At 37.4% G+C, this 11,936-nt stretch overlaps 1 protein-coding gene across 2 annotated transcripts; it reads left to right on the forward strand.

The window, feature by feature from the left end:
- Window positions 1-195: 195 nt before the first annotated feature.
- On the forward strand, window positions 196-8,146 carry LOC129262572 (cytochrome P450 2U1-like). 2 transcript variants are annotated; one of them, XM_054900707.2, is made up of 6 exons: window positions 196-1,788; window positions 2,144-2,323; window positions 2,827-3,194; window positions 4,992-5,255; window positions 6,033-6,366; window positions 7,057-8,146. In XM_054900707.2, exons 1-6 carry the CDS (start codon window positions 1,572-1,574, stop codon window positions 7,284-7,286), a joined length of 1,593 nt encoding a protein of 530 aa, XP_054756682.2. In that variant the 5' UTR covers window positions 196-1,571; the 3' UTR covers window positions 7,287-8,146. The 2 variants fall into 2 exon arrangements, with proteins under 2 accessions (XP_054756682.2, XP_063955701.1); XM_064099631.1 differs by having other exon boundaries at window positions 902-1,788; window positions 6,033-6,219; window positions 7,057-7,370.
- Window positions 8,147-11,936: the final 3,790 nt, after the last annotated feature.

Below are 11,936 nucleotides of genomic sequence, written 5' to 3' on the forward strand. Positions count from 1 at the left end.
AAAAGTGTAGGGCTATATTATGAGATTGAATATTTCTCCAGTTCTGAAATTGCACCCCTTCTAAATTGTTTTTGAGGGTTGATGTTTTTTTCTGAAAACCCCCCCCCCCCAGCTTCTTTTGGGGGAGAAAAAGAAAATGAGATAGAGCAGAAAGAGGGGAAGAGAGAGGGAGAGAGGTGAGGAAGAATTGGGGGAGGGGGGGGGGTTAAAAAGGACATATCAAAATAATCTAAGAATAAGTCGCCAGGTCATTTCCCCTCCCCCAAGATCTAAATCCAAATAGGATTTTCATAATAGCAACTAATACCTCGATTATGAGTCGTGTCTTTTGTGGTTGGTCCCTTTATGCAGATTGAATAATGTACATACACTTGCACGCTGCACTTCACCGTGAGTACGACAATACACCAGACGGTGGACTGTACTGTTTCCAGAAGAAGAAGAAGATTGATATATTTTCAAGTGTTTATTCAACTGAAACGAACAGTTGGCCTAGAACCAACACCCCCCCCCCCAAAAAAAAAAAGAGTACTAATCAAAATAGGTAAATTAATCATCAACAGCACTATCGAAACTGCAATTAAATATCTTGAATTACAACGACTTCACAGTCCATGTTTTATATTAATTTAATAACATTGTAAACATGAATATTTTGAAATAATAGAAAGTATGAAATCAGTTATTGGAAAGAAAATAGTCCTTTCCAAAAGTTTAGTCCTCCTTTTACTCTAACGCAGGACCGTCTCACACGCGGACCCCTCCGTATTATTTCATGATACCATACGCTTTGATGGAAATTTACTCAGGCGATGAAGGCACGACAATCATCAATAGCCATTCTAAATAACAAAATGGATTAAGACCGACTTAAAAAGAAATCTCTGTTATTACCGTCCGCATTCTCAATCTCATTTTCTGTTCTGATATTGTGTGTTAGCAACGGACGTGCATGTAGTTTTATGCCATGCCCTCCTTTCTTAAAGCTTGCATCGAATCATCATGTACTGCATCAAATCACTGCATCGTCTATGTAGAAAGGAAACTGATACTCTATTTTTAACTGAAGAATATGAGGCTACCCTAATTCTGAGAAAAATCTACCCTGGAAATAATTCATCCCGCAAAAGTTTATAAAGACGGATTGAAAGATGGATTCTAGTGCTTTGGCCTTCAGTGGATAGATGTGTAACTGAATTCAAATTGTCGTCATAGAGGTTTTCTGGACGTGGAAGAAGCTGGAAGTGAGCTTTATTCTGAAGGAGATGACTTGTACAGCAAGTGATAATATTTTTAAGGTGCATGTTTTGGGGAGCATGCATAAGGGTGCGATATTCACTGAGGAAGGAATTATTTTGTTATGAAAATGTAAAAAAAATACAGATTAAAAAAAATAAAAATAACCACCACAAGCGCAATCCGATTCCGTTATTCCTTTTCGTCACCTCATCACGGATCAGCCTATCTGACCGTTGTCACGGGATATACCAAACTTAATATATTGTCGACCGTGAACCCGACGGTCAACATCTTCCATAGAATTTTCTGCAGCGAAGGACTCGTGGCTAATTATGTTTACCAGTATTTTCAGTTTGAAGCCATGGTCATTGACCACGTCATCGCTGCTACTTAGTATTTTCGTACTTGTTGTTGTCCTCGTCATCGCTAACGCTAATCGGCGGAGATCAGTGGCACCAACTGAGGATAGAGTCATGTGGTTACCAGGCCCTCGGGGAATCAGAACAACTATTAAAGATCTCTTAGGAATAAGAAGAAAAGGGTCCAGAAGTGAGTAAAACTTAATGATTATTCATTCGTTATACACTCGAATAAATAGATAGTAAACAAAGTGATTAAATAAGAAAATTCATGATTGTGCTACAGGAAAAACAATTAAAAAAAGAAGAGTTTTATTGGTTATTAATAATGATGGTGCTAAAAGCAAAAATAACTTTATCTGGTTGGTAAGTGATTTACTAAACTCGGCGGCTAAAAAGTTTCCCAATGTCTACCTGACCAGGGGCAGGGGTCCCGATCGGGTTTGGTATTTTTTAATCTTGCATTTTTGCCTCTTTTCATCCCCAATGTTTGTTCGATTCATCGAGACGAATTACATGTATTCTCTCTCTACCTTTCAATAAAGACATGTATGAGAAGACAAAGACTTATGGGAAGATCTTTGGAATCGGAAGTGGTGAAGGCGCTTACGTCATAATAATGGATTACGCTCATCTTGAAGAGGCCTTTGTAACCAAAGCAGACATGTACTCTGATCGTGGAGGAATCATTCGTACAATGCTGGAATCCGTCCTTCCAGAAAGAGGTAAAGCGCACGATTAATAACGAATCCAGGATTTCTTTCGATTTGGAGATCTTTCAAAAGTTCCCTGGCACATACTCCAATGGGATCACCTTATCTGCACCATTCCGTTAATTAATTAAATCCGTTATTAATTAAATTTTAATTGATATACAAATACTGTATTGCCAGGGGCGGTGCCATCTTATTTTGATAGTGGATCGAGGGCAAGAATATAGGGGTATTGATTATTACAAACCTGCATGACATATATTCCTCTTTTCTTAGTGTCTTCCTCTGCATGTTTCTTTCCCTTTTCTCTATATAATGTTTCCCTTATAAAAAAAAAACAGTGTCCAACGTATAAAGCTGTATATTCGGCTGCCCGAAAGCCGCCGAATTGATTTGAAATATACCCTTCATTTCGGGTAGTCCTGATTGATTACAGGTTTTCCCTAGTAGGTATGCAACTCGAAAATGTAGGCAATAACTCACTGGTATCGATATATTTTGTCCTCAATCAACAGGCTCAATCTTCAACAACGGCACAGCATGGAATGAATCTCGCGGATTTGTCGCCAAAACCCTCAAAAACCCAGATTTCGGCGCTACAACCATCTCCCGCTGTATCAGCGATTCACTACCAATGTTATGCTCCAAACTGGATGCATTGGTTGAGCATCCGCTCGATCCGAAGGGGATCTATCAATCATTCTTTATCGACGTGTTCCATCGCATTGCATTTGGTGTCGGCATCAGCTATTTAGATGAAGACATCAAGAAGTTCATTGACGACTTGGACAACGTAGTTTGCCAAACACTCAATCCCAGTTCACTTTTACTCTTTCGTCCATCTCTCATCAATAGCCGTCTCTTTAGAGGGTATCGGTCAAATGTATACAGTACCCTTATGGGGTGTTGCAAGAAACTCGCGATCAATTGCAAGTCTATATTTGGTCCCTAATACCCCTTTCCAGAGGCGTCGATCCTGGGGGGGGGGGGGCAGGGGGGGGGGGCGATCGCCCCACCAATGAAAATATTGGGGGGGGGGGCAAACATATCGTTTTGCCCCCCCAATAATTCAGCATGTGCAAAAAATAAAATAAGATTGTAATGTTACACAGAATTCAGCTAGCGAGATTGAGATACACAACTCGTTCTTTATTTACAATCGTGCTCAAAATGTCCGCTTTTCATATTGGAATATAAAAAATTTCAGCTCGCGCTTCGCGCTCGCATCATTTCTGTAGCAAAAACCCATACTTTTCATGATTAATTAGGTGAATAGAATGTCCCGTTTTCAGTTCTAAACCTCAAAAGAACTCCTGCTTCGATTTGCAATATCTTTTGTTGGATTTATATCTTGTTCTGTATTAAATACGTCCATTAAAATCAATTTTTTTTCAGATCGAAATATCAAAATTTTAAGCTCGCATCTATTATTTTTAAAATACCCATCTTAATCACTTGTACCAAAAATGCTTAGAGTATCAAGCTTTCAGGTCAGAATATAAATAAATTTCAGCGTGCGCTTCGCGCTCGCATTAATTTGTTGGTGAGATATGTGTCTCTATCTCATGAGTCATATATATATCTCTCTCTCTCTCTCTCTCTCTATATATATATATATATAATAGGCATATGTATGTGTGTGTGTGTGAGAGTTTGTTTGCTTTGTGTGATCGAACGCCTTTGGAAAGTTGATTCATGATTTTGCCCCCCCCAATCTGAAAAATGGATCGACGCCCCTGCCCCTTTCATAAACCCATCCTCCAATTAGCCGCCTAAGAGTAATGCGGATAATTCAATAAAAATGGCGTTCACAAACTCCGAAAATAATCCGCACTATTTTTACGAGCGCCCGTCCTGAAAAAGGCGGATAATCATCATGGCAACCGCACACACCCCCTCCGATGCGGTTGTGTTGGAAAAGGGTGACCTTGTGACCGCACCATGGCAATTATCCGCATTACTTTGGAAATGCGTTCATAAAGTCAAAATCTGGTCCCGATGCCGCTATTATGCGGATAATTGCAGCATCAAGATAATGCGGATAACTCTGGTCCTCCTCCGAATTTACGACCAAATTATGCTGCTATTAGCCGCATAATTGGGTTTATGAAAGGGGTATGTCTTGCAATTAATTGCAAATTAGAAATTGATTGCTGTTCTGCTCCTTAAAACAAGAAGTATAATCTGATTTGCTACAGCTAACCTGGAACTATCACTTGTAAAATTGCAACAGAATATTTACAATTTATTGATTGCAAATATTTTCTTGCAACACCCCCTTAGTTTGATAATCAGTTTATATCTAATATAGATATCAACTGAAATCATTTGAAATAAACCCAGATCGGTTATGGTTAGTGACCTGGTGACCAGTTGGTCTCTGGATTCGATTTTGATCCTAAATGTATATTTTTTCATATCTCAGTATTAGGCCTACATAACGAATTAATTCGGAAGTGAAAACCCGGTGTTGGTCTACGATTTCCCTTTTGTTTCCCTTTCTTAATGTTTACATGGGAGCGTAATTAAAATTAATGCCATTACTATAATATTGTTATGATTTTGTTTGTGGTTTTTTTTTTGTCAGATTTTTTAAGGCAATTTCCCCTTTATTCATGAAATCCTAATATTATCTCCTATAATCGTGCATTATTTGCTTTATTGTTATTCTTGATATCAGCTTCGGAATTCGTCTCGCTACGTGAAAACACAATCAGAAGATGTACTCGAAAAACGACATGCCCCGGAAAAGTCTTCGAGCCTCATTGCACTCTTCGCCAAGTATGTTGAGGATATTCGCTCATCCGGTAAATCATCGTATTCGGAACCGGAAGATGGGTGGGTTATTGTGTACAACATGTTTTTTGCTGCTGCAGACACTATCCACGAAGTCCTCCTGTGGCTTACACTATTTCTTGCCGCTCATTCACATATCCAAGTCAAGGTAAAATGGGAGCGAGGCATGGAACATGTGGAGATTGTTATGTTAGATAAACGTACGGTTCACTATTTCTGAAATATATTAATCTAAGACTGGTATGGAGCTGTTTAAAAGAAGCCAGACATAATATATTTGTGTAATGTTTTTAGATCATATTGGTTTAATATTGGAGCCGAGAGTTTGCAAATAACCTGATAATTACGTTGGATATTTTTTTTTTTTCTGAAGACCGGGTACAGTTAATTTCTTTATATTGTTATAAAAGGAGAAATAGAGGTAAAACAGATAAAGCATAGAAAAATAACGACTTTGATAGTTTTTTTGTGTCTTTAAAGAAAAGTATATACGTTTTGATCGAGGCATAAGTCTGGATGACAAAAGCTTCAATGAAAAATAGGAAGGAAAGTTTTCGTTAATCTTATTACCTAGCTTTGTCTACGGGTGTTTTTTTAACGATTTGTTTGTTTGTTTGTTTCTGTTTATGGTAACTCCCGTATAGGAACTCGGCAGGACAGCATTTTTGCTGATAAACGCCAAGCTGGTATATAACCAATTACAGAGGAAACATTTGATTTAAATTGTACTTCTTGACTATCAATTCGTCTTGGAAGGTCATTTTGCAAAAGAAAATATTTTGTCACTATGATCATTTGGACAGTGAATCTGACAAAGAAATACAAAAAATATATATTTGATTGAAAACGGTATCATAGATAACAAAGAGCTTTCTTTTATGTTTTTATTTTTCTTTTATTTTGAACACAATTTTGGTTTCAACAGATGCGAAACGAAATAGAAACTATCATCAATTCTGGCGGAACTGCACCACTGTACGACCAGCGATCTCATTTCCCAGTCGTGATGAGTACCATTTTGGAAGTTCTGCGCATGCGTCCCGCTGCTCCAATGGGTGTTCCCCACATTGCATCCGAGACGGGGAGTATAGGTGGATACAGTATACCAAAAGGTAGTCAGATATTCCCTAACATATGGGGGATGCACAACGACCTGGATATTTGGGAAGATCCTGGAGTCTTCAACCCTAACCGGTTTGTCGATGAATCCGGTAAACTGAACGAGGATAAAGCAAAGTTGGTGATTCCATTCTCAATAGGTATAACAATATTACAAGTTTTTTTTTCCAGCAGAAAGTGGGAAAGAGAAAGGGGCGCGGGAAAAGGGATAGCGATCGAGGAGAGAGATATTTTGACGTAACTATGATAACAGTCTTGATAACCCTTATTTTAAAGTAGTTACTAAATGTATAAAGTCTATTCATTAATATTCGCTATTTTTTTCTATATATCTATCTATCTATCTATCTATCTATCTATCTATCTATCTATCTATCTATCTATCTATCTATCTATCTATCTATCTATCTATCTATCTATCTATCTATCTATCTATCTATCTATCTATCTATCTATCTATCTATCTATCTATCTATCTATCTGTCTATCTATCTATCTATCTATCTATCTATCTATCTATCTATCTATCTATCTTATCTATCTATCTATCTATCTATCTATCTATCTTCCTTCTTCTTTCAGTTTTTTTCAGCAGGATTCTTGCTATCTATCCTTCCCACTCCGAATTGAGACACTAGTTTTCATCCGGACCCATCACAATTCCCATTCTCTATATTTCTCCCACCCAATCCCTTTGTCATTGGCTCATTAGATCATGTAGTTATTTTTATAAACTTCTAGCTGCTATCGTGCCCAGCAAATTCCTCAATCACACGATCTACCCAATAACCTAAACCTCGTTCACATTATTTTGTCACAACCTATTCTAGGACCAAGATCTTGTCCAGGTGAACAGGTAGCCAGGAGAGTCATCTTCCAGACCGTGGTCAGCATGGTCACCAGGTATAGGATATCACTTCCCGAAGGAACACACTCACCTCGGTTGGACAACGAGAAACGATCCTTCACTATGAATCCAGAAAGGTTCAAAGTTGTCTTCGTCAAGACGCATTCAAATCAGATTCAAGTTAAAGACCTGGAAACATCAATCGCGATGTAATACAATAGGGGGCCTATCTGATATCTCTTTTTGATTGAACAACTCAATGGAGCTTATTTGCCTCAATACCTGAACATTTTTGCAGAAGCTGGACGATTTTAAATGCGGAGCCTTTTCAGTTTATGAAAATAATCCGTTTTTCTTATAGTGCTTATCACATCAATCGGAATGACGTCTCTCTCATATTCGCTTCTTATGTATATTCTTACTTGCTTGTGTGTTTGTGTGTGTGTATATAATATTTTCATGAAATTGTTGATCTATGTATTCCGTGAGCAGTTAAGCGAATTTTACGATATTACAAATCTAAAATAGTTTAAAATATGAATTGCTTATTATTGTGTGTCAAAATAGATATAGATATAATGTAAAAGAAATCATCTTCAGTACCACCGAGTTTTCTAATGATTCATTACAATTTGAAACTGGAGTTCAACTAGCTGAAAAGTGACTGGTTGTTTGATTGACTGATAGATTGTTGATTAAGTGATTGATAGCTGAATGGTGATTGAATACTTGATTGAGACTGATTTATTGGTTTATTGATTAATTTATCGATTTATAATTAATTGATTGATTTTTGATCAAGCAATTGATAGCTGAATGCTGATTGCATTGTCTATAACACGGTAGTGATTATTTAGTGATAGGTTGTGATCGTGATCGACTTCAGATGGAGTGTCAAGTTAAAATTCAAGTTCGTCTTTATATATATCCATATTGAAAATTTGTTTTGAACACAGTTCTTTTCTAAGTAACATGACAAAAAGAGAGACTTATGAGGTAAATATATAGCCTGAGTAAAAATTATTTGCGTAGACAGAAAGTATTATATTAAAAATGCAACCTTGAAGCCAAATCGATCCTTTTTGTGTTTTCAATATCATAAAATTCAGGCGAGGTCTTAGCCCTTAGAAGGTATGCAAAGCGTCAATGCAAGATCGAGTAATGGAATTCGGAATGATGGATATGGTATGTGGTCTTCATATTTTGAAGGGATCGAGACCAATGAATATGGAAGATATAGTACATAAGCACACCCTGGAAGAAAGGGAAAGATGGAAGGAGAGAGGGAGAGAGAGAGAGAGAGGGGGGGGGAGAGACAGGGGGAGATAGAGGCGTATATATAGCCTTTTGACTGGGCAAACTTAAATTAAATGTGTGGGCCATTTTATAAGGAAGCCCCCTCCCCCCCCCCGTGGGCACATATGCACCGAATTTATGAAGATAAACTTAATGATAATAATGAAAAATCCAGATTGGGAGATATCTAAAACTTTGCTATATAAAAGTGGCAATCGGAGAAATTTTCCCCATATGACTCTAACGGGACTTGCACTGGCATAAAAATGGGGCGATTTTTTGGATGGTTGCCCCCAAAAAAGGTTTCAAAGACTTAAAATGAGGAGACAAGTAAGCAATTGAAGAAGAAAATGGTAAAAATGAAATTATTTTCTCGATATAAAATATGTCAAACTTTGTCACAATATAAGATTTCCATTTTAGATTGATATTGTTGCTAGCTCGCTTCCCTAGCTTGGGACTTTTTAGACCCCCACCCAGTACGCCATTATTCTGTCCGTCAAATTACGCAATGCTGATTTTTATGTTTTTAAAGGACAAGTCCACCCCAACAAAAAGTTGATTTGAATAAAAAGAGAAAAATCCAACAAGCATAACACTCAGTGGCGTAACTACGGGCGGGGGGCATGGGGGTGGGGGGGGGGGGGGTCGATCGGCTGGCCAAAAAAAAAAGGAGAAAAGAAAGAGAAACGTAGTGGGAAAGAAGAAATTATTGTTCTTTATGATTTTATCATTACTATTATGTAAACACAATTTGCTCAGGGCCTATGTCTTCATTGTTCCTGGTGCTCGTATTGTCTGTTTAACGAGATATATAATCCTGTTGTGCTAAAACCTTCCGTTTTCAAATCAATATACTCCAAACATATTTCCTCGCACTTCGAGTTATTATTGTTTTATGTAGTGACATATGCTTCTTTTTCATGACAACTAAAGCGATTGCCCCACTCTAAGGTCTTCAAATAAAACATTTCCTTCCGTGCTCACGTTTGCAATAGTGGATTGGTGAGGTATGTCTGATCTTCATGAATTCCTAAAATCAGTCCTTAATTAATGTCCCTTTTTCTGATCTGAATATCAATTAAAAAAATTTCAGCTCGCGCTTCGCGCTCGCATAATTTGGTTAGTGAAATGCGTATGGTCTTAGTGAATTCCTACAAACGAGCCTTAATTAGAATGTCCCTCTTCAGGTCTGAACTTCCTGAATTTTCAGCTCGCGCTTCGCATTCGCAATATTTGATTTGCGAGATGCGTATGAGAATCATGATTACAATGACTATAAAAAGTAATTCATGTGTTTAGATGTAGTTCTAGCAAAATCAGCAAGCGCTTGGCACTCGATTAGATGACTATGGTGAGATATGTATACTCTTAATGGATTCCTTAAAAAATAGCCCTTAAAATATGCCTGTATGGGGTAAATGTATACAAGTTCAGCTTGCGCTTTGCGCTCGCGTTGTTGTTTAGCGAGACAGGTACGTATCATAACAAAAATTAGCTTTAAAGGAGAATGAAACCCTTGAAACCAGCTGAATCCATATCAAAGAGAAAAATCAAAGAAACATATTGTTGAAAGTTTGAGGAAGATTGAATGAATAATAAGAAAGTTATGAGCATTTGAATATTGAGATCACTAATGCCATGTAGATCCTTCCTGTTGGCAATGCAACCATAAGATCTGTGATGTCACACACGTACAACTCCCTCATTACTTTAGTACTTATTTCCCTTATATTCTCACTTTTATAGAGTCTATCACAAGGTGAGGTGTTCTCTTTATGAGAGGACAAGTACAGAGGTTTCACAACATTATATCATTGATGAATCGTTTGTCATATGATTAGAATAAGCAAAAGGAGATGTTTTGGGGTATATTTTCAGCGTCCAAAAGGGGAGAGTTGTTCATCTGTGACATCATAGATATTGCTCGCATTGCCAATGGGAGGATCTCCATAGCATTAGTGATCTCGACATTTAAATGCTCATAACTCTTCTATTGCTAGTCCTATTTTACTCAAACTTTTGTTGATCTTATTCTTTGATTTTTCTGCTTTCACAAAAGCTAACTTGCTCCAAGAGTTTCATTCTCCTTTAATGTCTATTTTTAGGTCTGAATATCAAAAATTTTAAGCTTGTGCTCGCATTATTTGATCAGTGAGATACACATTCGTTTAATGGCATTGCGCCGTCCTTAAAATGTATTAGGTTAGTATACTCACACTGAGTGACTCAAAATTTTTGCTGGTGCCCCCCCCAATGCTGTGACCCACGGTACGCCACTGATGACACTGAAAATTTTATCAAAATCGGATGTAAAATAAACGATTAATTCCTCCCTGAAAATGCGGAATTAGCATTGTTTAATACTATATGGTTCCCTCAGTTAAGTTGGTCCTTATTGTCAAATCTATGAAAAATGAAATATTATATAATTCAAACAATAAAAAACAAAAGAAATAGTGAGTGATGGACATCATCGACTGACTGACCTAGTTGTGCATGTATATCACCGTGTTTTGTGAAAAATAAGCGAAATTTTAAAATATCAAAACTTTCTTATTTTACATCCGGCATGCCAGTTTGATTTTTTTTACTTATTAAAGTCAGCATTTTCCTGGGGTGGACTTGACCTTTAATAAAGTAAAATGGTAGAGTTAAAAAGGGAGAGATTATTGTTAGTATTATCATTAATTTTTTTTAATTATTGTTATATAGGTGGATCCAGGGGGCCAAAGCAGTCGCACTTCCCCCTATATTGGCGGGGCAAACTACAGGGAAGGGGGGGGGGGGGGGATTAGGCCATCGAATCAAATTGAGCATTTATCTCGCCCTTTGTGCTCGCATAGCCTAAAATAGATTTTTAAAATCTGCTCAAGAGGATAAAGGTAGGCCTATAATTATGTAAGAGTAAAATATTCATTCCAATGTAGCAGCTTATATAGTTGTCTAAATTATATATCACTAGACCTTGGGTATATTCAGGCAGTGATACAACCACCATGACCACATGACCATATAATAACAATACTTTAACCAAATGAAAACACCACCATCAGTGGCAAACAATAGATTCCCTCAGATTAATCTTCCTCCCTTCATTAGTTCGTCTCAATCCTTATTCATTACTCTTTGTTCCCTACATCTTCCAGACCTGTCCTTTGTTCTATTTCATTTAGTTGTCTACTCATGTACAGTCACAATAGATAAGTCCAAAGGGGTAAACACCTCCCCTCAGAGTATAAATTAGAGGTGCTTGATATTCTCTAGGTTCTTTCCTTAGTCTTCGGACTACTACTCCATAAGCTTGCGCTCCTGCCCTTTGAGGCCTTGATAGGGGAGTGCCCGAGTTCTCAACAAGCGACTGTTCATTTATATATATATATGTCTGCGTGATTAAATATCATCTGAACTTTATATACTTTGAGTTGGATTCCCTTATTGAAGTCTTACCACTAGCTAACACTCATCCATACCTACCACGCTACATTTAAAGAGTGTTACAATTATATGATTCCTGTTCATGATTGAGCGGTGCTGGATCGATATAAAAAAATTGATTAGTGAAAT

This window comes from Lytechinus pictus, chromosome 5, assembly GCF_037042905.1.
Source record: "Lytechinus pictus isolate F3 Inbred chromosome 5, Lp3.0, whole genome shotgun sequence".
NCBI lineage: Eukaryota > Metazoa > Echinodermata > Echinoidea > Temnopleuroida > Toxopneustidae > Lytechinus > Lytechinus pictus.